Raw genomic sequence first — 25,857 nt, 5'->3', positions numbered from 1 at the left:
TCTTAACTTGCAAACCCGCCCCGTAGAAAATTAAAGTTCAACTGCTGACGCAACTTGTCAGACAGGCAGTGGGTGAGACATCCTGCTCTGGGCACACAAACCGCAGGTTCTTTTCCATTTCTCTTCAGGAAGCCCTCAAATGTTTCTGACATGCAAATGAGGTGCATGAAATGCCTCTGAGCCGTTACCTCAGTGCTGCCGCTTTCCAGCTCAATGGAATCTATGTATCGCCCGTAGGGTCGCACTCCCTCATTTTACTGATGGTTCAGACACCGAGAAAGGCTTTCGCATGTTTGCTGAAATGACACCAGTCTCAAGCCGCTCACTGGAGATCTCGAGAACAGGTACGTAACACCAGCTGCACTAAACAAGAACTCGCCTTAACTCAGTCGTCTGTTGGGATTCATGATTGAATGATAAATTCGTATTCATTCCCTAGGGATTGTACGGAATAAACACGTAATAAGAAAACAGGAGACGCCCAGATCTGAGGAGGCCTGTCGTCTTTCACAGCCAAGGTCAAAAGATCAGAGACGTACTAAATCCTCCAGCTTCAGGAACTGTCTGACGGTCTGCTTCACGGTAAAGCGGTGCCTTACTGCTTTAATATCAAAACTTATTAGCCACATATCTGCATGCAAATTAATAGTTTGTCTATAGCACCATTGTTAAATCACACTCGTCATTTTTTTCTCGCAGCACCGGTAGTAAACTCTAACGACGAGAACACTGAGCTGCTTTTAGCCTCTGAATGACACCTACTGGGAAATAACTCAATCAGACCGTTAAAGCAGAGCCTCATACTGGGCATGCTGGGGAAAGACTGCTGGTTGTCTTCATTGGATGTCTGTGTGGCTTCAGGACCAGGCAAAGATGGAGCAAAGGGAGCCGCCGCTGGCCGATGGCACTGAGAGAAGACTCGGGGAACTGACTTCCAAGTGGTTCATAGACACCCAAGTGCCGCTCATCGCCCCGAACGGCTTATTTCCCACTTGGTTCCTGGGCTTTACCTCAAGAAAGTAAGCATTAGCTGATTGAATTGTTGTTTTCAATTTCTCTCCCAAATTATTATTTGAAGGGGAAATGAATTTTAGCAATCGATGAAGACGGTTGGCCTTGCATGACCAAAGACACCCAAAGGACAATTTTTTTTTAATGTGGAGCTTTATAATAGGCATTACAAATACATGGAATACATTATTAAGCTCTCTATAAAATGAACATTTTGCGGAACATTTGACAAACTCTTTCTGATGGTCATGTTCGCTTGTAAATGAGATGGACTTCCTTTTACATTTATGAGGCATTTAATTTGTAATGAACCTCAAACACGTGTACGAAATATTTCATTTATACTTCAAGTTTCATCTACAGGGGCGCTGAAGAAATCCTCAGACAGAAGGAGCCGGGTTGTTTCCTGATCCGTCTCAGCGATAAGGCCATCGGATACATACTATCCTATAAGTGAGTGTTGGTTAGTCGGAACAGCCTGTTGTAGAGATCATGGAATATGGAATACCACTGTAATAGCAGCCCCAAAAATTTGATTATTTTTGTTTTGGGCATCCAAATTCCAAAAGTCATAGATTGGATGTTTATTAATTTGATAAAGATCAACTTTCGAACCAAGCTCTTTGATTTTTTTTCACTCAGAAGAACTCTTGAGGGCCAGCGATTGTGTGATGTAGAGACTTGAACTGTTTTTGTCTTTTTATATAGAGGCAGCGATCGCTGTCGACATTTTGTCATAAACCAAAGTGAATCAGGGCACTTTGTCATCTCTGGAGACACTGAAGAGTACAGCACCATCTCTGATCTCATAGAAAACTACAAAACAAGCCCGATTCAGCCCTTCGGAGAGTTTCTGACAGCCTCGTGTTTGGAGGTGAGACCCCTGAATGACCTTTAAGTATCCCTGATGAAGAACGAGGAGCTTACTGATGTCTTGCTTTTGCAGGGACTGAATGTAGAGCTGTATGACACCATTCAAGGCAGCAACAAAGAAAGCCCTGTGGAAATCATCCCCAAGCCACACATCACCTCAGAGCAGCCACCTGAGCGGCCTCCGAAGAGCAGCAGAACACTAAATGTGAGCACCTGTCCATTAAGTGGAATGAAACTCTTTCTTAAGATCGGTTTCTTTCCATCCACATTCCTCATCCCTCACAGCGAGTGTCAGAAAAATCCATCCCGTAGTTTTTACGTCATCTAAACAGTCGTAGGGCAGCACGGTGGCGCAGTGGTAAGCGCAGTTGCCTCACAGCAAGAAGGTCACAGGTTTGACTCGTGGCCTTTCTGTGAGGAGTTTGTACATTCTTCTTCCTGGCCAAAAATATGCAAATTACGTGAAGCGGTTACACTGAATTGTCCATAGATATGAGTGTGTGTGGCCCTGCGATGAAATGACAGCCGCTCATTTACCACACTGAAACTGTTGCTGAAACTGTGAATAGTTCTAAACTGAATTCAATAATTGAGCTTGTCTTACACAAAGGAGGCGCCGCCGTTGCCTAGGAGGGGCAGACACCTTGAAGCGAGCCCCCTGAAGGACAAGGACAGGATTTTATATGCTCAGTTCAGGAAACAATCACCCAGAGAGATACCGACATTCCACCACCACGGCCAGGATAGTTCTCCCAAAGAATACCCGGGAAGGGCTGAGCGACCCACAACCGGGAACGTCAGGAGACGCAGTCCTACACCTGGACCAGAGCGCTTTTCATCTGAGCTCGGCCTGCCGGACGACAAGAACCTGTCTGTGGCATTTCTGTATGATAGCTCTGCTGCAGAGCGTCCTTACAGGCTGAGTGCGTCCCCCCACGCGCCACCTAGACTGTCCCCCAAGGACGTCAGACAAACCACTCGCTGTGGGCTAGAGAAGACTGTCTCGTACAACAGACCCAGCAGCAGCCACAGCCTGGAATACTTGAGCGACGGTGGCGTCTATCACCTGGCTGGCAGGTGTGGAACCCCTCCTGGATGCCTGCTGTCTGAGAATCATTCAGAGCAGCCTCGTGATTCCGTTTACACCGAGGTCCCCGTTGAATCCCTGACTGGCCACGCCCCTCAAGCCAACACATACGAGCTGATTCCCGGCGACGAGGACGCAGTCCACCCGAAAACCAGCAGCAACACGTACGAGCCTCTGGAGGACGTCAAGCCCACACACAACCACTCAACCTGGGGATTTAAGGTTAGTCAGCTCTACAGCTCTCATTTGCATCTGCTATTTATTTATTGAGTTATTTATTTATCTTTTTTCACCTCCTTCAGGTTGATAAATGGAAAAGGCTTTTCCCTGCTGCCAAGAGGAAATAGCGAAGGCGCTGTCAGCTGCAGAGGAAAACATTCACTGCTGTACCGGAATCTCTGTGCAAACGTCTTTTACACATTTAAAAAACGAGCTAACTGTTCAAATTAAATCACCATTATCATTGTTTTTTTCAGGTATCTATCACACAAATATTTTATTTTTATTTTCCACATGCACAATAAAATAATGGAAAATAATTGATGAGCGTTTATGATGATTCTATTAAACAAATAAGTTATTTGGGGGGGATAAATTTACTATGACATCATTATTGGCTTCAAACCTGAAAGGTGCTTCATAGGAAATATCTGATAAATTTGGAGCAAGGGAAAGACAGTATTAAAAAAAACCTGTTTACATTTAATTTATTTAATAAGATAATTACAATTCAAAGGTTTATAGTTTTATAAACTTATTGTATCTTCATGGCCTTCATCCACAGAGAGAAGCTTATCTACCTTTTAATTATATATAAATTAATTAATTATAAACTTTATTAGCATGGTGCAGTGGGTAGCACTGTTGCCTCACAGCAAGACGGTACCGGGTTTGATTCCTTTAGCATGTTTTCCCGGTGTCTGCGTGGGTTCTCAGGCTTCCTCCCACTAAGACATGCAATTTAGGCGAATTGGATAAACATTATCATAATAAATACACTAAATGCACTACATTTCATATTTAAATAGTTACCAGACAGGTGTAAGGAGAATATATCAGACACTCTAAAATTGACGATATAAGATACAGTACTTATATACGCCTGCTATGAAAATAGTACTCTTTCTAAATACTAATGAGCACAGGATAAAAACAATTATCATCACCTTGTTTGGAAACAATTCATCAATTTTAATAGAAATCGGAGGTGTAGAGTCGACGATATTTAGCATGCAGAAGAAGCAACTCACACAGCAGTCTCTTCATGTGCCGCTGAGACCGCCAGGTTTCATGTGAAAGCTCCTTCACCTTCAATCAGACTAAATTATAGGAGCGTGCTTCCCATGGTGCCAAATCAGCGTGCGTTCCACACAATCACATTGTTCCAGAGGTTTCTCTGCTGAAATCATAATTAACAGATGTTCTTCACGACACCAGTGATTAATGAAGACTCACAATCACAAGCTGTGCTCCCCAGCATATTCAATAGTGGCCCCCATAAAGGGAACTGGAGCTAATCGTGAAGGAATTAATTGGCTGCCTTGATGACTGCACAGTTTAAGCAGGGATACAGTCGCTTCCTGTCCTTGTATTATAGTATTAATGTATTGTATTATTTGAGGGTGTGTGGGCTGATCCAAACTGGATGTACGGAGAGGATATTAACAACCAATTCACTCAAATGAGAGAAGAATGTATATTTAAAGATCAATTCATGCACAGTTACAGTCACAGCAATTAAAAAAAATAATTCAGCAACATTTACTCAAAGTGAGACAAACACCAGAAGTGACATTAAATAGAGTAAATTGATCTAAGAGGTGGCTGCATGTAATATATTAGGAGGCAGAAGGAAGCAACTAAAAGGAAGACAGAGCCCTTCATTCAACCGGAGAACAGTAAGATATGATTGTCACCGTGTTCCAGTTCCGCAAGCAAAAAAAGACTCATTGAAATAAACTATATTCTGCGCATACAAATATTGCATAGCTCATATCAAATATCTGCATGCCCTAAAATACTGTGCCTTCATTCACTTCCACGGTAACGCTACATAGGGATTCATTGTAGGAAGAACTCATTGGGCGTATCTAAGATGCAATAAAGGTAGATACGCATTTTATGCAGAACTGGATGTGCTCAATAAGAAGCCATTCGGAGGAGACCTCATCTCAGAGTTATGGCATCAACCATTTTTTAACCACAACAGCAGAAAGAGGAGATTTTTAATCTTGACAAGTGACCAGTTCAGGTCAAGCCCTTTTATAGCTGGTAACATGTAGACAGGATTCCATCTGCGGTAAAGAAGTTCAGTCTCTAAATTCAGCTGCATCCAGGACTTCATTTTTTATCCAAGCCTACATTGCTCAGGATGGCAAAGAATGATATACAGTATATATGTTGTTGGACAATGTGGGAGACATGAGGCACTGTGCTGTGGGCAGGGACCGGGGGCAGGTTTAGGCCTGACGATCACCACGCTGTCCACCTCGGAGATCTTCCTCAAAGCCCTTTCAGATTCGTATATGGAAGGTACTGGTGACAGGAGAAGTCAAATTAGTGGTTTATTATTGTACCTGTAAACATACTGATGAGCTAAATAAGTGAGCGTGACAATGGGCGATGGAAGGGATACATGCTTCTGTAAAAAAACACATTCTATCGTCATAAGTGAGCTGCATTTTATTACCTCAGAAAGTCAGGAGCCCTCGTTATCATATTTTCAAAGTCAGCAAAGGAGAGTTTATTGTCTCCGTCTAAATCTGCCTCCTCGATGGCTTTTTCACACACCAGCTGCACCTCTTCAGGGGTCAACTCCTCCTTCGTCAACTTATTCAGTGTCTTTTCCAGATCTTCTTTGCACAGGTAATTATCCACGTTGAAATCTGGGGACAAAAGATTGAGACATTTTGAGAGGAAATAATCACAACCGTGAATTTTCTTGGTTTCTGGGAAATTTAAGAAACCATTTTGGCCATTTTACAAATTCATCCTGTACCGTAGATTTTGAAGGCATATATGGCCTTCAGTTCTCTCGGAGCCATTTCACTGAGGACAGAGAACATGTCCACAAATTCGTTGAAGCTGAGATTCCCCATCCCGTCCTCGGAGAATGACTCTACGATCCTGCTGCGGAATGGATTTTCCTACAGATGAATATTCACGTTAACATATTATCAGGTTTGGACAAGAAAATAAAGGCATTGATCTCTGTGCTAAACCCTCCGTGGACAAGGACTCCATATAAGATTGTACAGTGCTTACTGACCGTGTTGTTTCACAAACATTATAACCTGTTCCTGATCTTCTGAAATGGCAGGAAGTCAAATATAGGAGGGGATGCAGGGATGAAGCATTTCACTCATGAGCTCGCTGAATGTGGTGTCGTGCAATCAGATCAGTAACGATGGCTGCTGAAAATCAATTCTGTCCTCTCAAATAGAGTGCATATTGATTAGGCGGTCTGCACACATGAGCGTTGGGTGCCACATTTGTTTTTGTTTTTTAAAGCAATAATTAAAATGCAAATACGCAATACTACCGGTAAGTAGAATAACACACACTGCTGGTGAAAAACAACACTCAAGACTTGAGGTTTAGTTAGGACCCGGGACGACGTGAGGTTTGGTAACACAATGCTTTCGTACCTTTAACTCTGGCATGTTAACTATTAAGGCCAAAGGCAGTTTACAACTGGGTTCTTTGGTGTAGTCCATTGGTACGAGATGTGGCGCTAACTCGTGGTATCTGCCGTGCAGCCTGGAATAAAAAACAAAGGCTTAACAACAACATTCGGATTAGGAAATACATGCAGGTTTGTACTTTACGTCTGATAAACCACCAGAAACATTTTATATTTTATCTTTTGATAGCAGGACTGAGGACCTTAGAATCATAACAGCGTTATCAGTCAGAGATGATGGTCAAAATCCGGAAATTCAATTTGCAGCTTGTTACTGACTTGAAAATATATTAACCATTTGCTCTACTCTGAGGACGTAGATGTTCATTCTGGGAAACTGAGTATATTATATATATATATAAATATACTGAATAGGAGCAACCATTCCTCTTCCTAATCTTTCTCACTTTTTTTATGTGAATACCTTTTAATCCGACGTCATTCATTAGTGACAGTGATGTCGATAAACTGCAAGGAGGGTGCAGGAATTACAATCTCATGATGGTGGGGCTGTGTCTTATCTGCAGCACCCCTTCCACACTAATCCTATCGTAGCAGTAGAAGGAGCGTTTATCAGCAGGGACACTGGTCTGAGAGGATTTAATTAGATTAAACTGTCAAAATAATGGATTTCATTGGTAAGCTGCAGCAAATGAACATGTCAACTGCAGTTCTGAGGCACCACGACCCCTGAATGTAATCATTTAGCATCAAAGGCTAGACGTGCTGTAATGCTGAAAAGGTCCCAATGAGTGAACTTGTGATCTGTGATGACCTGCTTCTCTGAGACGGCATAACTTCCCTGCAACAACTGAAGCGAAGAGTATTTTATGAAGGTCATAAACGCAGAATCCATTTGTGCCTCCTGATGGCCTTGGCATCATATAATTCAAATAAATCACGTTGCATTATTTATCAAGCTCACATTGAAAAGTACACACACCAGCTACAATTACTGCACAATAGCATGCTGTTTTATCACATGACTACCATTTCAATATTCAAAGTTGTAAATCAGTGGCAAAATAAAAGTGCCGTCACCTGCAAAACTGTTTTTAAGATACACTGTAATTGTGGAAGGAATAAGTAGCAAATAATGCATTTTATATTAAATGACATGCGTTCAGCATTTTTACATTTCTTGTGTTATGGTTGGAAAGGCTGGATGACATCATAGCGATATAGAACAAGCTGTTACATTGAATGCACGTCAGCATTCATTTTCCAAGTCGGAAACTGGCTTCTCACACACGTGAGACAATTTAAAATGTATCCAACGGGAGGCAAATACAGTCTTGAATTGCTTTTTACCCTAATATGGGAATGTATATACTCATCTAGAACTGTAACAGCAGTGCACAAAGCTTTATAAACATACTGTTGAAGATAGTTTAAAATTCAGCAACAGGAAACATAAGCGAGGTAAAGCACTCTCACCGCAGAATCTCTTTGCGGGTGAAAAACGTACAGTCCTGCAAAGAAAGGAAAAGATCATGTGAAGACTGTAAATGACTGTAGTGTGTGATAAACTAGTAAAAGGTACCGCAAAGAGTAAAAAAAAGACTCAATAACACGTTTATTCAGACAACGAATGACCGCTTGTTGAGGTGTTGGGTGTCTGAGTCATCACTCTCTATTTGCAATAGAATCAGAGAGGAACACGATCTGCCGTTATCTGACATGCGTCGGCACACATTGTCCAACAGCCCTCCAGTTTACATTTGACCTGGTTTGGCTTTTGTCCAGAGTGTGAGAAGCGGAGAGGAGCCAGCTAAGCTCCGCACACAATATCAACAACAACAACAACAACAACAACAACAACAAAACTTCCCGAGAAGCTTTTATTTTCCACTATTGCATCCACTGAAGTTAACAAGAGTTCTACACTCAACTAAGTTGATGATAATTGTTGTTAACAAGATGAGGACATGCTGATAATTAACAATAGTACTGGATTCTAAAAATGTCTTTCACACAGTAACCAGAGAGGCTCTTGAGAACTAACCAGACTGTGTCCCCAGAGTCGAGTTTCACAGCTTATCACTCTGCCCTGCCATAAATTATTAAGCCCACGCCTACCTGCATGGTGAACCTTTGCAAATGACGACGTGTCTCTTGCACGTCTTCAACGGGAGACCTGAATAATTGTCTCGTAACAAATTTGACAGGCAATTGAGAATCAATAAATCAGGCAATTTATTGATTCTCACTCAACAATAAACACAATATCTTCAGGTTTAATAAAGGTCCTTTACAATTAATAAAGGTCATTATTATTATTATTATTATTATGTATTATTATTACTCTACAACTACTACTATCACAGTAGTAGTAGTAGTAGTAGTAGTAGTAGTAGTAATTAAGGCGGTTGAGGTAGTAGTGATAGAGACATTATCCCTAACAAGTAGCCTATTAGTTATTAAAATATAACTTTTCTGTCATCACATGTAATACATTTACAACAAACAAACAAACAAAAACAACTCGAGCCATTAAACTCAGAAGAGCCAGACTGATCTCTCACGATGACAGTCAGGGGATTGAAATGAAATAAAAACAAGAAATGCATTTCATAGCTAAGCGGAGTGATATCGTTAAACACAAACGTGTATCATCTCCATTAATAACTGCGTCTACAGCGCAGGTCATCAAATCCATGCAACGATGCTCAGACTGTGGGAGCTGGATATCGATTCAGCTGCATCCCTGAGGCGCACTGCAGGCGCGCGCACACACACACGCACACACGCACACACACGCACACACAGGCATGCACGCTTACCTGGTAGGCATCAAGTTGCTCGTCGGTAAATATTGTTTGCTTGTTACCCATGTTAATCAAATATTTTGCTGCTTGAACACATTCATCACACTGAACGTCCGCAGCCTTTTCTCATTGAGAGGCATTTAGAGGATCTGCGGAGGCAATTTCTCCGCACAGGCTGGTCTAACGACGCTGGAAACTCTCAAGAGGGTTTGTTGTCGTTCCTGGAGATGTCTGCCCTGACTGCAAAACGCAAAAGACGATTAGGTAAAAAACAAACAAACAAACAATCAAACGCCAAATAACAAATTCCAGACGCGTCGGTGACGATCGAGGTTGTCTGCAGTCTTATCCATCTGGTTTGTTGACGCACCCACACCAGCTGTTCACTGAATCAAGACAAACCAATAGGACCACAGGTAAATAAATAAACAAACAAATAAACAAATAAATAAATAAATCAACAACGTGAGCTCCAGCCTGCAGGTATCTCTAAATATTGCATGCTCCCACTTCCTTTCACACGAAAAAGATTATTTCACAGGACATATTAAACCATGTGAGAGTATATTTGTGAATATTCTTTTTATGACTATAATCTTTCTGGGTGTTTTTTTTTAGTTTAATATACCGTCTGCAAGTCGTTTCATTGGGTTATAAACTGCTGTCACTCAGTCGTCCTGATTAATGTTGTCCTTTTGCGGTACCTGCACCGTAAGTACTATAATATATTTTGTTTGTTTATTCTTTTCTTTCATTCTTTTCTTTTGTTTTGTCACTTCCCTCCCTTGTATCCCGTTAGCACTCCAATACCCACCATACCCGATCCTATTTTTACGTGTGGTTTTATTAGTGCATGGGTTTGTGGTGTGTTGCTTTTAAGTTTGCAGTGAGTTGGAGTGTTGACGTTGCGGGTTTCTTCCGCCTTGTAGTGCGGTGCTATTCGGGGTGGACTGGGGACTGGCAGGCAATACGGGATAAGGTGAAGAGTGACTTCCCATCTGTCATTTTGTAATAAATGCTGGTAACCCTTCGTCATTGTGCTTGTCCCTTTGTGCTCCCCGTAACAATATTATATTATATTATATTATTATATTAGCCTGTGAGATAATATTCAATCTTTATTCAACTGCTAGTCTCTTACTTAAACTATGATCATCTTTGTATAATAACATCATTTTCTCCACTTGTTTGCTGAGTGAAGTTGTTCATGTGAAGGGTTCACATTTTGCTTGTTTTTGTCAATGCTCAAGAGCTGGCATGTAAATTATAGCAAATTTGTATGTAATAAAATTCAGTTTTAAAATGTTTATGTGGGATTTTATTAACCAAAGTGTTCAAGCATGCGAAATAACACTAAAAATGGATTCATTCACACATTTCCGGGAACGATCCATGAATGGGAGCAAAGCGGAAATCCAGTAGGCGACAGCAAACAATGTAATCTCCGTCCAGCGAACCAGCAACAAGTCGATACATTTTGTTTCCTTTTGGCGCGTCATATCCGGACGACACTTCCTGTACCGGTCACGTGGGTTTCTATTAAAGCGATACGCACCAATTCGTGGTTTCGCGCTTGCGCACTCGACACAGTCCCATCCCGAGTGTACTAGTGTCAGCTTCAGCCTAGGACAGATGTGCATTTCCCCCAAAATAACCACTGACCTGGTTAAAAATATCCGCTTAAGCGATAGGTGTATAGTTTTCTAGCAAAGCGCACACAATGGACTATAAGCGCGATAAAGACCAAGGTTAGTATAGCTTGTTGCTTACGTCGTTATGCTAGCAGCTTGTGTTAGCTAGCTGAGACTCGAACCAAGCCAGATGTATTAAAGGTTCTCTACATTTACGAAGTGTCATCGTTCGGGAAAAAACATTATCAATCACCAAGTGGTTAAAATAATCCAATCACTTCCACCTCCATTCAAGAAATTGCTTCTTTAAATCTTTCAGATGCAGATTGTGTCAAGATAACTGCGTTGCTGCTCAAGTCCCGCACAGGAGAATTCGATTTGGAGTCGATACTCTTTCTCAAATTGCGAGGCCTTGGTAGGATTTTATGAATATACTATTCTTTGATCTTTCAAAAATAATGGCTTATGGTTTTTGCTGTGTCTTACAGGGATACATGATCTTGGATGCATAGGGGAGTGTGTGAATTTGGAGAGACTGGACCTTTCTGGCAATAACATAACAAATTTAGCTTCTCTAGCATCTCTACAACATCTCTCTGTACTCAATTTGTCTTCAAACAAGATTTCCAATTTGGGTGAGTCATCTTGTTTGTTTCCATGTTTCTGAATTGATTTGTATGTGATATATTGATTTTATTGTTTCAGAGCCTCTGCGCAGTTGTGAGAGCTTACAGAACTTAAATGTGGCCGGTAATATCATATCCAGGTATCACTATACAACTGTTGACCAAGTTCTAACTAGAGAGGAATAATCATGTTACTAATTATAATGGTTACAAACAAATTAGATATGTCTTTGATGTTAAAATTGAAAGTATTTTGTTACTATAATTACTCTGCAAATATACTGTAGATGCACCGGTATGTATTTATTTGCTGTTTAAATTATTATGCTTTTCAACAGCATTGACAACCTCCACTGCCTTCAGTCTTTGAGAAAGCTAGAACATATACGTTTTAAAGACAACACGTACAATTACAGCAATCCAGGTAATTTGTAATGACTTTATTTGAATGTCCAGTGGATAGTAAATGTAAGTGAACTCACAATGACTTTGTCCTTGTCAGTGTGCAGGAATGCACCATATAGAACCATAGTTCTTGAGATGTTCCCTACCATCAAGGTGCTGGATGGTAAGATTTTTTTTTTTCCATCAAGTAATCCATTAACACTTATGCTGAGATAATGTGTCCCTGAATTTATACATTGTGTGCAAAACTATAAGGCAAGTTGTATTTTTGAGAATTAATTTAATTATTGAACAACTACAGTGCTCTCGTTCAAGCTAAAATTTTAGTAAAACCCTCAAACCTGAATATTTAAGAAAGGAAACGTGAGGTTTTGGCTTTCTTTGGAGAATATATATGTGTGCAGAATTGTGGATAAGTGTAGGTTGCTTTTCTAATTTGTTTCAATTGCAGGAGAAAGAGTGGTTGGACGGGGGAGTGACTTGTATCAATTATGTAAAGACATTGATGACACCATCAAAGGTACAGTTATTAACTATTGTGGTATTGTGATTGATCATTTGTTAACGCTCACTCCATCTGTCAGCTTGAGTTCATTGATTGGACATAAGATTTATAATGCAGCCTCATAGGTAGCACGGGCAGGGTCTCCCTTGAGCTGGTCCCGAGCCTGGATAAATGCGGCAGGAATGGTATCCGGCATAAAACTGCCAGAATTAAGCAATGTTTCTATGTTAAAATGGAAAATTTTTCCTGATTCCATTCTGGATCCGTTAGAAGAGAGTTCAAGGTTTCATTATCAAGGGGTTATTTATGCATTGAACAAATAATCAAAGTCCCTGACACAAAAACAATTGACTGTAGATCATTTTCTGGAGGTTAGTTTGACCCCAAGGATGTAATGTGTCAGTAATATTTGAGGATAATAGGATGGTTAAGAATTACTGAACGGTTATGTTTTCTTTCTCTAAATGAATAGCTGGTTTATACAAGAATGGACAACTTGTTGAACATCCTGATCGCAAGCCGTGGGTGGAGGACAGTTACTGGGAGATAAAAAGATCAAGCAATGCCATTATCGAGGAAGCCTACAAACAGTTTAACGGTAAGACGTTTCTTGCATGTCCATGTCTTGAAGCACCATCAATATTAATTACTTAATCTATTATTGATTTCCAGACTATTAAGCGCACATGATCATAAGCCGCACCCAATGAATTTAAAAATGTTAAAGATTTTGTACACATATAGGCCGCAGCTGTCTATAAGCAGCAGGTGTCCACATTGTAACTTGTGATATTTACATTTATTTATTTATTTATTTTATTTACTTTTAATAAATTTGCCTCATCGTTGCAAAAGCCTCAGGGTTCAAAGCGTGTGAAATAAGTAGCCCCTTATAGTCTGGAAATTACGATACTAGAATTGTGTCAAATATTGATCACTTAAATTTTACCAAGAACTGCAGTTTCAAACATTTCACAAACAGACGAGGATGTAAATGCATGAGGCCTAAAACTCCAGGTTGAGACATCAACCACTTCTTCTGTGGTGGAAGTGTGGTGTCCTATACAATATTTGCCCTACAATTTATTTATTTCATTTTTCACAGATGTTCTTCATGAATGCAGACTCCTCAACAACAGGGCCACTCATGTAATTTCACAAACTGAAAGATCCATGAGCCTGAAGAAGCAGCCAAAGCAGTATGCCATCTGAGCTGGGACGTTTTGGACTGATGTGTGTGTGTGTGTGGCATTTGAATGATATCACCATGCTAAATGTACTGTAGACATTTCAAATTAATATGTTTTATCCAAATGCTTGATAACTATCATTGGCAGACACACATGCTCTGTGTTCAGTCCGAGGCGTAAGTTGAAGGTTTATTGCATTCTATGCATCATGTAACTGACGATACCTGCAGGTGAATTGAAACCGGTTTTCCATACTGAGACCCCTCAGTTTGCTTCAAAGATGTCTTAACTTGCACATTGTGCAATCTGTACCACGTAAGCCTGCATTTATGCTGCAAGATATGCTGCTTAAATATGTCAATGTGTTAAAAGCTTTTTTTCCCATTTTGAATTGCTGGATAGTGTGACCTACGCTGTATGCTTTGTAAGTTGAATGAATTTCTTTAGCTGTTTCTACTTGTTTTATACCATAAATTTATTACCATACATGTACAATCACATTCTGATAAATCTAATTCTTATTAACGTGGATGTCATACCTTTAACTTTAGTCTACAAAGTATTCTTTGGGAATACATAAGATGTTTGCACATCTAGGGAGAACTAACCTATAATGGCTCATGAATGTCTCTATCCAAGAAATCAAAGTGAACATTAAGTTGCAAACTGACATCTTCAAGACTGCCGCGGATGGAGCAGCATGACCGGGATTGTTTCAATGTCTTACTGCGGAAGCCCTGTAGTTCCCTAAATCTGCAACCGCCACATGAAAAAATTCAGAAGAGAAATTGATGTGAATTGTTCTTTCTGCAAAGACCATCCTGAGACCGTTCAGCACCTCTTCTGGATCTGCACATACTCTGCATCATTTTTAGAAAGCCCTCAGCAGCTTTATCACGAGTAAACTTTATAAGAACTTCTCCTTAAAATGGGAAAATGTTTTGTTTTGTTTTTTCAGAAGGAAAAGAAGATATATTTTTTATTATAAACCTCTTAATTGTATTGCCAAAGGTCCATATCCACAAGTGCAAATATAATAAGTAAAGACCTGCATTCAAACATTTTTATAATGATAGTTTTGGCATATATAAAATTAATTAGTGGTTCATTGAACAAAAAGGCATCAAAGGCGTTAAATATCTATTTATTATTTTAATGTATGTAATGTATTTGTATTACCCTCTGGTAATTGGTATGTAACCTTTATCGTTTGTTTTGAAAAAACAAAAAAGTTCCCTAAATCTGTCGTTCAGAATAAGAGCAAATGGGTGCCTGTTTTATGCCTTATCAATTATGTAACATGTGAGATTATTAATAAATTATTGAAAGATAACGTGACTTGGCATCGCCACAGCAAAATGATTATCACTTAATCTAACGCGAGCAAACATCAACTAGGGGTTAATTTACAAAAGAACTCAAAACGGAAATCCGCTTTGCGCTGTGCTAGCTTGACAAGCTATTCCCTCGACCTTGGGTGGTTTAATATGGCTGGGAAGGTGTGGCGGTCCGCGGTATGTACGAGAAAATATGTGAATTGCTTCAAAATGCACGAAGCAGCGTTTCATTTCAGCAGCTGACGTTATGCTATTTGTTGTGGCACGATCAAAGACATCCCCGAGATTGCAGCTAACCTGCTAGCATACGCGACGGGCGCAAACGCAGAGCCTGTAGTTACTATAGCAACATAACTCGTCTGATGTTTAGCTAGGTAGCAGGGTGCTAGCGTTTGAGAAACGTGCAGACTAGCTACACGTTTTCTTTATTAGACATTGCAAAAGTTACTAAATGACTATTTGACCAATACAGCGACGCCACGGCAACGATCTTCTCTATTGGGAGTTGTCCGTCGGGAGCAAGAATTCTAGCGAGGCTAAGGAAGTTAGCTAAATCAGTACACGCAGACGTCTGCTAATCTGCTAATCCTTTGTTTGTTTGGCTGTCACTGAGCTGTTTTTCATGTTCATCTAGTTTACTAGAAGGATCAAAAGTTGTTATTTAACCAGAACGTGTACAGGACGTGTGTATAATTTGTAGATCTTTCTTTTTTTTTGTCGTCAGGTATCATGGGTGGCTGGAGCTTTGAAGAAAAACACTCCACAGCCCGTATTCAGCCGTGGGGTTTGTATCTTTCCTGAATAAGTCCTGTAAAATGAGGATTCTTTTTATATTGAATTCTGACTCTGTAAAATGTGTCATTTATGTCATTGTTCTTATGCCACTGAATATTCTGTGTTTGCTTTGCCTCATAGATTCACACTGTTACTTTAATCCCTGGGGATGGGATTGGTCCGGAGATCTCCAGTGCAGTTATGAAGATATTTGAAGTAGCCAAAGTGAGTACTGAATAAGTAGAATAGTATTTCGAACATGAACACTGTCAAGTCTGCACTGATACAAAATAAGCATCACTATTTAATAAGAATCACGGCTTGAAAAACTAACTTAATCTTGTCAACTAATGTGGTTTTACTGGCAATTCTTTCAGGCGCCGATTCAGTGGGAAGAAAGAAATGTTACAGCCATCCAAGGTCCTGGTGGCAAGTGGATGATCCCTCCTGATGCCAAAGAATCAATGGACAGGAACAAAATTGGCTTAAAAGGTTAAACCACACACAATCGATTAAAATAAAATTGTACCTGAAAAGCAGAAGAAAATGGATGGATTTGATATAAAAGTCTGTGTTTCATTGTGGTGATGAGGTTTCTAGGGACTACTAACTAATCTGTTTGTCCCATTGCTTTCCCCATCCACATGAAAATGATGTGCAGTTTTCAAACTACAGCACAAATAAAACATTTGTGTGGGATGGAGGCTGTCACTGATCATTATCAAATATAACATACATATTTTAAATTTAATCCTTACAAAAAGGTGCTTTCTTCTTGTGTGGGAGGGTGAACTTGTCAATCATTCTGATTCATTTAAACAACAGGTCCACTGAAGACACCAATAGCTGCTGGCCACCCGTCTATGAACCTGCTGCTGAGGAAAACATTTGACCTCTATGCCAATGTGCGTCCCTGTGTGTCCATCGAGGGCTACAAGACCCCTTACGCTGACGTGAATCTGGTCACCATCAGGGAGAACACTGAGGGAGAATACAGTGGGATCGAACATGTGGTGAGGTCCTTTGATCATTTACACATTTTTTACTTTTCCTTTCTTTTGCTTTCTGATTATTTCTTATCTGATTCTTCCTATTTTTATTCTCATCAGTTGAACCGTCATTTTTAACTTCCCCATCTTTGGCACCGTTTGATATTCAGTACCAGAAATCAAATCTGATTTAGGTTATAATGATTGAACCCGAGTCTTACTTGGATTTGCGTATTTTCAGATTGTTGATGGAGTTGTACAGAGTATTAAGCTCATTACAGAGCAAGCCAGTCAGCGCATCGCAGAGTACGCTTTTGAATATGCCAGAAATAATCAGAGGGCCAGTGTTACTGCTGTTCATAAGGCCAATATAATGTAAGTTGTATTTATTTCCTTTCAAATCACTCAATGCAAATTGCTATTTATAGTTGTTGAAGTTAAATGGTTGTCTTTTCGGTTTGTTTTTATAGGCGCATGTCAGATGGGCTTTTCCTGCGAAAATGCCGAGAGGCTGCTGAAATGCATAAAGACATCAAATTCACTGAGATGTATTTAGATACTGTGTGTCTAAATGTAAGTCCCAGCTTAGATGGTCAAGAAAACTTTTTTCCCAGCATCCACACGTTGTTAATAGTAACATAACTTTTACTTACTTTTGCAGATGGTTCAAGATCCCACTCAGTTTGATGTTTTAGTGATGCCAAATTTGTACGGAGACATTTTGAGGTGCGGTAGATGACAGGTTGAATATTTATCCAAATGTAGATGCAACATGTTCTGCATATTTATACATTTATCTTGCATAATGTCAAGTTTGAATTGAGCCAGGCAGCATGTTGTAAAAAAATAATTATATTAACAATTGAAAACCCCAACCTAGAAATCATATGACTAAAATTTTAGAAAAATGCATTCCATATTCTCTGAATATAAATAAATCTTAGGAAACTGTGTTTGTTTATTTGCTGACCTACAGTGATCTCTGTGCTGGACTGATTGGAGGTCTTGGAGTGACTCCCAGTGGAAACATTGGCGCTAATGATGTCGCCATATTTGAGTCGGTAAGTTATTTTCATATTGTGTCCTTTTGTCAATACTCCCAAAAGCCAAGTACCAAGCTAGACTTTCATAGCGTGAGCTGAAATCGTAATGGCAGATTTGACCTTTTTATTTACGATCTTCTCAAATATTACATTTATGTAGAAATGTTGGGCATGATGATGGATTGGGAATAATGTCTCCTGTCAGGTTCACGGAACTGCCCCAGATATAGCTGGGAAAGACATGGCCAACCCAACCGCCTTACTGCTCAGTGCTGTCATGATGCTGAGGCACATGGGTCTGCATGGCCATGCCAAAAACATTGAAACTGCCTGCTTTGACACCATTCGAGACAAAAAGGTAATCTCCTTGGATAAAATGATTTGTGCTCTTAATTATTTGCTCTTATTCTGTTTCACACTTTTTCTTTTTTTTATTATTGTCTTCAAGGTCCGAACGAAAGATCTGGGAGGAAACTCCAAGTGCTCAGAATTCACTGAAGCAATATGTCAAAGAGTGAAGGATATGAATTAAGATGCTAATAGTGCTGAGGGTTTACATATTGTCCTCTGGTCATCATGCCATATTATATCTGCACAATTTAAACAAAAATATGCATTTAAAAAAAAACTAAGGAGTTTAAAATCCTGAATGTTCTCTTTTTCTTTGCCATACACCAAAGCTCTGTCTTCAAAACTCTTGACCAACAGGTATTGTATCTGTGATTTCAGTTTTATTCCTAAACTCTTTTATCCAAGATGTATTACCTGTATTTACTGGCATAATGTTTGTCACTTGTCTAATGTGTTAAGTGTTAAAACACAATCTGTAATCTCTACGATCACATGAGAAGCAATCATGCAATTTGTCTAATTCAAACTGTTCAACAACCATATGTTTGTTGATGTTTTGCATATGCATGTTACAATATACAGATTGGGTCTTTTATTGTCTTAAATATATTCCACTTCCATAAAATGAAACTTGGAATGCTTTGCACTGCTTTTTCTTGTGCCTTTCGTTTATTTTTTTCTGCTTACAAATGTATGAAGAAAACTGAATGACATAAGTGCCAGATATTTTATTTGTGTTACTAAAATGATGCTTGTGTGTGTCGGCTGCTTTGATGTGATCGAAGTTATGTTTCTATCAGCATTGGTGTAAATCATATACTAAACACTATTAAATATATTTACAAAATAGAGGTTGTCATGCTTTGCTGCTAGGATTTTATTTTGAAAGCAATTCCATAGTCAAATAAGAATGACTAACAAATATTTCGGCATTAATGCCGAGTCTTCTTAGTGTTTATTCAGTGTCTTAAATGGTGTAAAATAAATTACTACATGGGGTTTCTGTTGTCTGTGCATTCTTTACCCAAGACAGAAATAATTCCATGCAAGTTCAAAGTGATTTTTAATATATCCAACTCATGAGTCGTGACATAGTTCTCAGTGGATTTGCAGTAAACCTAAACAGAATTTGCCCTTTCTTAGTTTAATCTTACAATACTGGAATACTGTACAATTAATGGAATATATTACACAAGTAAATCATGAGTAACTAGACTATTCGCAACTTCCGGTTTGGAGCCAACCCACCAACAAGGTCTACCTTCCTATGATTGGTTAATAAACATTGTCTCGGATGGTTAGAAGCCAATCAAAGGCAGAGAAGGGGCGGGCCTTAGAGCGCCGCCATTGTCGTCCGTCCGTCCAACATCCGGCTTCCCTTAGAATTCTCCAGAAAGTAATCTGGACCGTGGAGGTTATAAGAAGCATCTTTCTGTACCAAACTCGGTCTGTCGAGCTTCATTCACGGTAGTGAGAACTCCTGGTAAGTGGCTGGACCCTAACGAATGATGTCTGAATTACTTTTTTTAGCTAAACGATTTGAGAACATCAGTTTTTATTCAATCGTTACGTAATGTTAGCTAGTAGTTGTCGGCTTGGCGAGACGTTCACGTGTCTGAAAGCCGTCTGTTCGACGCTTCTACAGCTAACAAAGACGGGACAGACTGTTTCCCAGCAAATTTACTAACTTGCTCTCGCTAATGTGACTTGTATGGAGGCAAAGCCTTCGTAGAAACCGACATTTATCGTCTCCTGAGGTGTGTGTGTGTGTGTCCCTCTTTGTTTTAGCTAGCTTGTCGCCATGGTTTTTGAAACAGCCTACTACGATCTGTTGGGCGTCAGCCCCAGCACCTCGCAAGATGAGCTCAAAAAGGCCTACAGGAAACTGGCTCTGAAGTATCACCCTGATAAGAATCCCAACGAAGGAGAGAAGGTGAGTTAAAGCTATAGAAACGTTCCTGTGGCCGTACATGGGCTGCAGGAAATGTCTGTTCTAATTTTAGCTGCTCCTCGCCTTGTTGAATTGACAGCAGTGAACTTTCGGGAACGATCCAGACGTAGCTTATTCTGATTATGCAGCTTTACAGGAGGGAAAGGGTCGCTGCCTTGAAGCGCAGCAGGTTGTTAGTAATGCATTAAAATAAATCTTCATTCTCGAAGCACAAATGTTCTTGCGTTTATTGTTATAAAGGAGCTCTTATGGGCTCTCGACAGTATTGCAAAACAATTTCTGGGTAAGTAAGTGATTATTTTGGAGGGATGCTGACAATTCAGCGAACCGTATTTTGACATAATTCTAAGGCGCTTGCAAATGTACGCACAAAAATGTTGCATTGTGGGTTGTGATACGAGCTGATGGCCTTTTGCAGCGGTGTGCACGCTCAAAAATGTCACTGCAGTTCATATGAAATTCATCTTAGGCATGTTTTAAAGATAAAGACAATTCCCTTACTTCGGTCGGAGCAGTTCGTAAGGATTCCCAAGTGTTAAATGATTCTGATCTTTGGGATCGTCGTGGAATTTTTGCCATTTGTGCCGCAATTACTAGACGGCTTTAAATATCAATCTTTCGTGTTTCTCTGTTTGGCTTCCACAGTTCAAGCATATATCTCAAGCATACGAAGTGCTGTCGGATGCAAAGAAAAGGGACTTGTATGACCAAGGAGGGGAGCAAGCCATCAAAGAGGGGGGCATGGGTGGAGGATCGTCCCCAATGGACATTTTCAACATGTTTTTCGGAGGTGGAGGAAGGATGCACAGAGAGAGGCGAGGTGAGATCTAATTCCAGCTCATCGAGCAGCAGGATACATTTGCAGACCATTTGTTACTCTCATGTAAACCGCTTCTTCCATAGGGAAGAATGTTGTTCACCAGCTTAGCGTTGCACTAGAAGAGCTATACAAAGGTGGCACCCGGAAGCTTGGGCTTCAGAAGAATTACATTTGTGAAAAATGCGATGGTATGTATGTAGTACGTTTGTTTTTGTTTTTTATTAATCCCCTACAGTAAGTTTTGATTAGTTTCTATAACATTATCCTGTTTGATTGCAGGATATGGTGGAAAGAAAGGTGCCTTGGAGAAGTGTTCGAGTTGCAAAGGCAAAGGGGTTCAAATCAAGATCCAACAGATCGGGCCAGGCATGATTCAGCAGATTCAAAGCATGTGTGCCGACTGCCAGGGACAGGGCGAGAAATTCAGCTCCAAGGACCGCTGCAAGAACTGCCACGGACACAAAGTGGAACGCAAGAAGAAGATCCTTGAGGTCAACATTGACAAAGGTACCCCCCCCATTTGAAACAAAGTTTGTAAAAGTGTGACGCAAGTTAATCTAAAACTTGATGCGCTGGCAGGTATGAAGGATGGTCAAAGAATTACATTCCACGGAGAAGGTGACCAGGAACCCGGACTCGAGCCTGGAGATGTGATCATTGTGCTGGATCAGAAGGACAACCCCGTCTTCCAGAGGAAAGACGAAGATCTGCAGATGAAGATGAACATCAAACTCGCCGAGGCCCTGTGCGGCTTCAGAAAGACCATTCAGACGTTAGACGACAGGGTGCTCGTCATCAGCTCGCAGCCAGGTAACGGTTGTGGGGTCGGCTGCTTCCTTTATCGTTCCGGGGACGGCGTTCATTCCCGCGTCTGTTTTTCCGTATCAACAGGTGAAGTCGTTAAGCACGGCGCCGTCAAGTGCGTTCAGAACGAGGGCATGCCGATTTACAGAGCTCCGTACGAGAAGGGACAGCTCATCATTCACTTCAAGGTAAGGCTGAGCAACTCGCCACCTGCGTGGACAAAACTGTGGACTTTGGAAAATGTCGGCTCATCGGAATTTCGTCCCGCAGGTGGAGTTTCCGGAGAAAAACTGGCTCCCAGAGCATCTCATGTTCCAACTGGAAAGACTGCTTCCTCCTCGGGAGGACGTGATGATGACTGATGACATGGAGGAGGTGGAGCTGTGCGGGGTGGATGTGAAGACGCAGGAGAGAGGCTATAGTAGGGAAGCTTATGAGGAAGATGAGGGTCCACGAGGTGGAGTACAATGTCAGACACAATGATCGGTTTAAGAATTTAAAAAAAAAACCATCTGCCACATGAACTCGTACAGAAGACCTGTAAAATGTCCTGCATTAAAAAAACTTTTCGTTTTATTAGTTATGGGGAGACTGTGAACTCAATTTGGTCATGTGACTCGCACCAGGCAGTCTATTGGTTAAGATTTGTACCGGATTTTGCGAACATTTCACAGGTAACAATTAAATGAGCATCGTTTTTGACTCGTGGGCTAGCTGGCTCCACTTTGACTGTATTTTAATGTAACTGTCATGGCTGTTCTATTTAAGCGTCCTCTAAAATCTGTGGCACAAATGAATTCATTCAGTTCTTGTGCGCTTTCTTTTTTGTTCTCAATAAACTGATTCAACTTTCAAATTGTTTGTTTTAATAAAGGACTTTTAGACCAACTTTCAATTTTCAAATATAAGTTGCGGTAAACTCGTAGTTGTTTTAGATTTATCGGAAAACTGGACTTGAACGTACCGATTATCCTTCAAACTACGCGGACCATAATGCAAAGCGAGGCGAGCCGTGACGTCATAGTTTGTCACCGCTAGTCTGCTGCGCGTCTCACAGACAGTTCGGGGGGGATTCCGGTTTGGAGCGGCGGTGTTTTGCGGAAACGTCGTCGGCTATTCCGATCTTTTATTAAATGGCGAAAACGTACGATTATCTCTTTAAGCTGTTGCTCATCGGAGACAGCGGGGTCGGGAAGACATGTCTGCTGTTCCGCTTCAGCGAGGACTCCTTCAACACCACCTTCATTTCCACAATAGGTGAGCCGCTTCGGTTCCTGAGACGCAGGAGAACGTTTTTTATTGCCTATCAGCGTCGTGGATTTATCGCCAGTGCGATAAAGGGACCCACGCAAATTAGTCCGTCTGCTGGAGGTGATTGATTACGTTGTCAATAGGCAGGTAGAATGAAATCAATGTCATATTTTTTATATCCTCCGGGAAGTTTCGCTGCAGCTGCGGGTCTCGCTGGGACACCGAATGCGTATTTTACAAGATGGGATTCTTCATAAATTGGAAAATCCATATATTTATATATTTTTTGTATCCAGAAAGGTATCTGGATCGCTCTCAAAATGTAATGGCCTCTAAATCAGACCAAGAATCCATCTTCAGATTATTATTTTTTTCATCAAGATCCATTCAGCAGTTTTTTCATGATCCTGCTAAAAAACAAACAAACAAACAAACAAACAAACAACCTCCTTGTCGGAGCTAATTACTGCAATAAGCATCACTCATCGCTCTCTCTCTCTCTCTCTGCAGGTATAGACTTTAAAATCAGAACGATAGAGCTGGATGGAAAGAGAGTCAAACTACAGATCTGGTGAGTTTCCTCTCCGGATGTTTTTCTCTCTTCTTGTTTGTGTGATCCCGTCCTCTGGTTCTGATTCCAGCTTGTTTGGATGCTTTCAGGGACACCGCGGGGCAGGAGCGGTTTCGCACCATCACCACAGCTTACTACAGAGGAGCAATGGTAATTTGACACCCTGTGTGAGCGCTTGTCCACCTATCAGGGTTGCGGTGCAGCCTTTTGGGGATGACTGTTTTTTTTTCTTCGCAGGGCATTATGCTGGTCTACGACATCTGCAATGAAAAGTCCTTTGAAAACATCAAAAACTGGATCAGAAATATTGAAGAGGTGCGTCCCTGGAGTCATTTCCGATTGGTCGAAAACACTGTGCTACTCTGTACTCTGAGTATATTCGGATACTTACGGTTTAACGCGACGCGTCTTGACTCCTCCCAGCATGCCTCGTCAGACGTGGAGAAGATTATCCTGGGCAACAAATGTGACATGACTGACAGGAGACAGGTGTCCAAGGACCGAGGTGAAAAAGTGAGTGTCCCGCAGCAGTGCTTCGAAGTCCACGCCTTGCATCCGAATGCACTGACGTTGTGTGTGTGCGTTTCTGTTCCTGCCTCAGCTGGCAATCGATTATGGGATCAAGTTCTTGGAAACCAGCGCAAAGTCGGGCTTAAATGTAGAAGAGGTAAGCGCGACGGTCAAATGGGAACCCTGAAAGCACCGTGAAACGCTGCAGATGAATGAGTAACTTGATATTTTGTTCTTGCTGTGCTGTCATTCTAGGCTTTTTATACCATGGGAAGGGATATTCTACATAATCTGAGTTCAAAGACAGTAAGTGCACACGAGAGTCTTAAAATAAATGCCCGGGGCGTGCTTTCATCGGAGGATTGGGGAGGACACGTGCCCATGACTTTTAAAATGAAAGTGGGAGTCCCCTTCACTCCCTACACACAGATTATAACTTATAAGAGTTCACGTTTTGGGTTAATCGCTGAAATCTCCTGAAAACATGCCGTTGCCATTTTTCTATTTTAATGAAAAGGAACTGGTAAAAACGTTATGTCGGTTTCAGTTAGTATCGCAGTGTCAGCGATTAAGATGTGCTTGCAGAAGAATCTGTGTTCTACTGAACTCCCTTGTTTAGGCTATGCATTAATTTCTCCCCAATCATCTCTTCTTCTTTCTTTTTTTTTTTTTTTTTGCCAGACTGATACCGGTGCCGGAGGTTCAGGCAAAGCACTCAAGATCACAGAGAAAAAGTCAAAGAAAAGAAAATTCCTCAAGTGTTCGCTCACCTAGACGGCTCATTTCAAGCGTTCGCGGCCCAAGGTTGGCGGTTGCCTTTTTCAGAGGCTCCCCCCACCGCCCTCAGGTCGTATTCAGACGCCCGTCCTGATCGGGATCAATGAGGAGCGAGGCCTGATGCTATTGGCTCACGCGAGCGACGCTTGGATCAGAGTCTTGGTTTTGTAGCTGGACTTTTGGCGGCAGTGATTCTGCCTGCATTTATAAGTTTATGGAGAATGTAGACGTTCAGATTGTTTTGTGAGACGTAGCATCGTTTTATACGCCGGGCCATCGTCATAGTTACCGCTCTGGAGCTGAGACGGACGTAGCAAGTCTCAACGTTGATTGTGTTTCTCTGTGGAAATGTTTGTACAGTGCATTCAAATGTAGAAACAGAAAGACAAGACAAGTTATGAATGTAAGTGAGTGTTCAATTTAATGAAACCTTTATTCATACGGGTTTCTGTGTCAACAACAACAAAAAAAAGAAAGAAAGGTTGTTTGAGTTCTAGGAGCTGCACGTGTGCTACACAGTGTTTTGCACTTACCAGTATTTGCATGAAGGTTGTAGGAATACTTCTGAGTATTACGCTCATGTTACAGTAAAAGAAAAATCTTTACGGGCTGGTTTTTGAAACTAAATCATCAATCACGTTTATCTGTTTGTAACAGTGTATTCGTTGTTATTTTTTTTTACTTACAATGTGAACTTTTAACAGGTCTGCTTAATATATTCAACATTAAAACAAATGGGGAAAGCTGTGGTGTAGTAATTAACTCCTGTGTTACACCAGTGAACAGTAAATACAGGAGAGAGACCAGATCAGCTCTGGTTGTTTTTTAAATGCTCTGCATTGACAGCTAACCTTTATTGCACGATCACGCCTGTCACCGATAACAGGCCATCTTGATATTC

The 25,857-nt window shown here is 40.8% G+C and overlaps 6 protein-coding genes across 6 annotated transcripts; 5 read left to right on the top strand and 1 right to left on the bottom strand.

Moving 5' to 3' along the window:
• Positions 1 to 289: 289 nt before the first annotated feature.
• LOC137894446 (SH2 domain-containing protein 7-like) lies at positions 290 to 3,318 on the top strand. The gene is made up of 8 exons (XM_068739926.1): positions 290 to 344; positions 512 to 582; positions 868 to 1,019; positions 1,375 to 1,464; positions 1,720 to 1,885; positions 1,958 to 2,089; positions 2,495 to 3,193; positions 3,274 to 3,318. Exons 1-8 carry the CDS (start codon positions 290 to 292, stop codon positions 3,316 to 3,318), a joined length of 1,410 nt encoding a protein of 469 aa, XP_068596027.1.
• Positions 3,319 to 5,409: 2,091 nt separating this feature from the next.
• On the bottom strand, positions 5,410 to 9,487 carry cib2 (calcium and integrin binding family member 2). The gene is made up of 6 exons (XM_068739616.1): positions 9,437 to 9,487; positions 8,091 to 8,125; positions 6,619 to 6,730; positions 5,970 to 6,117; positions 5,661 to 5,856; positions 5,410 to 5,506 (listed from the first exon to the last, which is right to left on the bottom strand). Exons 1-6 carry the CDS (start codon positions 9,485 to 9,487, stop codon positions 5,485 to 5,487), a joined length of 564 nt encoding a protein of 187 aa, XP_068595717.1. The 3' UTR covers positions 5,410 to 5,484.
• Positions 9,488 to 11,141: 1,654 nt separating this feature from the next.
• Positions 11,142 to 14,229, top strand: lrrc61 (leucine rich repeat containing 61). The gene is made up of 9 exons (XM_068739676.1): positions 11,142 to 11,169; positions 11,372 to 11,467; positions 11,541 to 11,687; positions 11,758 to 11,818; positions 12,017 to 12,102; positions 12,181 to 12,246; positions 12,535 to 12,603; positions 13,061 to 13,186; positions 13,694 to 14,229. The coding sequence occupies exons 1-9, from the start codon at positions 11,142 to 11,144 to the stop codon at positions 13,798 to 13,800; spliced, it is 786 nt and encodes a 261-aa protein (XP_068595777.1). The 3' UTR covers positions 13,801 to 14,229.
• Positions 14,230 to 15,265: 1,036 nt separating this feature from the next.
• Positions 15,266 to 19,243, top strand: idh3a (isocitrate dehydrogenase (NAD(+)) 3 catalytic subunit alpha). The gene is made up of 11 exons (XM_068739260.1): positions 15,266 to 15,292; positions 15,840 to 15,899; positions 16,031 to 16,114; positions 16,267 to 16,381; positions 16,715 to 16,902; positions 17,120 to 17,253; positions 17,349 to 17,451; positions 17,540 to 17,604; positions 17,855 to 17,939; positions 18,127 to 18,279; positions 18,370 to 19,243. Exons 1-11 carry the CDS (start codon positions 15,266 to 15,268, stop codon positions 18,451 to 18,453), a joined length of 1,098 nt encoding a protein of 365 aa, XP_068595361.1. The 3' UTR covers positions 18,454 to 19,243.
• A 407-nt stretch (positions 19,244 to 19,650) lies between these two features.
• Positions 19,651 to 22,736, top strand: dnaja (DnaJ heat shock protein family (Hsp40) member A). Its single transcript, XM_068739258.1, has 8 exons — positions 19,651 to 19,755; positions 20,061 to 20,205; positions 20,869 to 21,043; positions 21,127 to 21,231; positions 21,323 to 21,550; positions 21,623 to 21,853; positions 21,935 to 22,035; positions 22,118 to 22,736. Exons 2-8 carry the CDS (start codon positions 20,074 to 20,076, stop codon positions 22,328 to 22,330), a joined length of 1,185 nt encoding a protein of 394 aa, XP_068595359.1. The 5' UTR covers positions 19,651 to 19,755; positions 20,061 to 20,073; the 3' UTR covers positions 22,331 to 22,736.
• Positions 22,737 to 22,917: 181 nt separating this feature from the next.
• Positions 22,918 to 25,687, top strand: LOC137893822 (ras-related protein Rab-8B-like). The gene is made up of 8 exons (XM_068739261.1): positions 22,918 to 23,104; positions 23,609 to 23,669; positions 23,759 to 23,819; positions 23,907 to 23,984; positions 24,093 to 24,182; positions 24,271 to 24,336; positions 24,435 to 24,485; positions 24,861 to 25,687. The coding sequence occupies exons 1-8, from the start codon at positions 22,981 to 22,983 to the stop codon at positions 24,951 to 24,953; spliced, it is 624 nt and encodes a 207-aa protein (XP_068595362.1). The 5' UTR covers positions 22,918 to 22,980; the 3' UTR covers positions 24,954 to 25,687.
• Positions 25,688 to 25,857: the final 170 nt, after the last annotated feature.

The sequence above is a fragment of the Brachionichthys hirsutus genome, chromosome 5, assembly GCF_040956055.1.
Source record: "Brachionichthys hirsutus isolate HB-005 chromosome 5, CSIRO-AGI_Bhir_v1, whole genome shotgun sequence".
Taxonomy (NCBI): Eukaryota; Metazoa; Chordata; class Actinopteri; order Lophiiformes; family Brachionichthyidae; genus Brachionichthys; species Brachionichthys hirsutus.
The sequence above is the reverse complement of the archived record's forward strand: the minus strand, read 5'-3'. Positions and strand labels throughout refer to the sequence as shown.

Coding starts and splice junctions, on each gene's coding strand:
- LOC137894446 (XM_068739926.1), top strand. CDS start 290: ATGTTTGCTGAAATGACACCAGTCTCAAGCCGCTCACTGGAGATCTCG. Junction 1,020..1,374: donor CTGGGCTTTACCTCAAGAAA/GTAAGCATTAGC, acceptor TTTCATCTACAG/GGGCGCTGAAGAAATCCTCA. Junction 3,194..3,273: donor ACTCAACCTGGGGATTTAAG/GTTAGTCAGCTC, acceptor CACCTCCTTCAG/GTTGATAAATGGAAAAGGCT.
- cib2 (XM_068739616.1), bottom strand. CDS start 9,487: ATGGGTAACAAGCAAACAATATTTACCGACGAGCAACTTGATGCCTAC. Junction 8,126..9,436: donor AGCAACTTGATGCCTACCAG/GTAAGCGTGCAT, acceptor CTTTCTTTGCAG/GACTGTACGTTTTTCACCCG. Junction 5,507..5,660: donor AGGGCTCCTGACTTTCTGAG/GTAATAAAATGC, acceptor TCCTGTCACCAG/TACCTTCCATATACGAATCT.
- lrrc61 (XM_068739676.1), top strand. CDS start 11,142: ATGGACTATAAGCGCGATAAAGACCAAG. Junction 11,688..11,757: donor AAACAAGATTTCCAATTTGG/GTGAGTCATCTT, acceptor TTATTGTTTCAG/AGCCTCTGCGCAGTTGTGAG. Junction 12,604..13,060: donor CATTGATGACACCATCAAAG/GTACAGTTATTA, acceptor CTAAATGAATAG/CTGGTTTATACAAGAATGGA.
- idh3a (XM_068739260.1), top strand. CDS start 15,266: ATGGCTGGGAAGGTGTGGCGGTCCGCG. Junction 16,903..17,119: donor ACAGTGGGATCGAACATGTG/GTGAGGTCCTTT, acceptor GCGTATTTTCAG/ATTGTTGATGGAGTTGTACA. Junction 17,452..17,539: donor TAGATACTGTGTGTCTAAAT/GTAAGTCCCAGC, acceptor TTACTTTTGCAG/ATGGTTCAAGATCCCACTCA.
- dnaja (XM_068739258.1), top strand. CDS start 20,074: ATGGTTTTTGAAACAGCCTACTACGATCTGTTGGGCGTCAGCCCCAGC. Junction 21,044..21,126: donor GATGCACAGAGAGAGGCGAG/GTGAGATCTAAT, acceptor CTTCTTCCATAG/GGAAGAATGTTGTTCACCAG. Junction 21,232..21,322: donor CATTTGTGAAAAATGCGATG/GTATGTATGTAG, acceptor GTTTGATTGCAG/GATATGGTGGAAAGAAAGGT.
- LOC137893822 (XM_068739261.1), top strand. CDS start 22,981: ATGGCGAAAACGTACGATTATCTCTTTAAGCTGTTGCTCATCGGAGAC. Junction 23,985..24,092: donor GGATCAGAAATATTGAAGAG/GTGCGTCCCTGG, acceptor GACTCCTCCCAG/CATGCCTCGTCAGACGTGGA. Junction 24,183..24,270: donor CCAAGGACCGAGGTGAAAAA/GTGAGTGTCCCG, acceptor TTCCTGCCTCAG/CTGGCAATCGATTATGGGAT.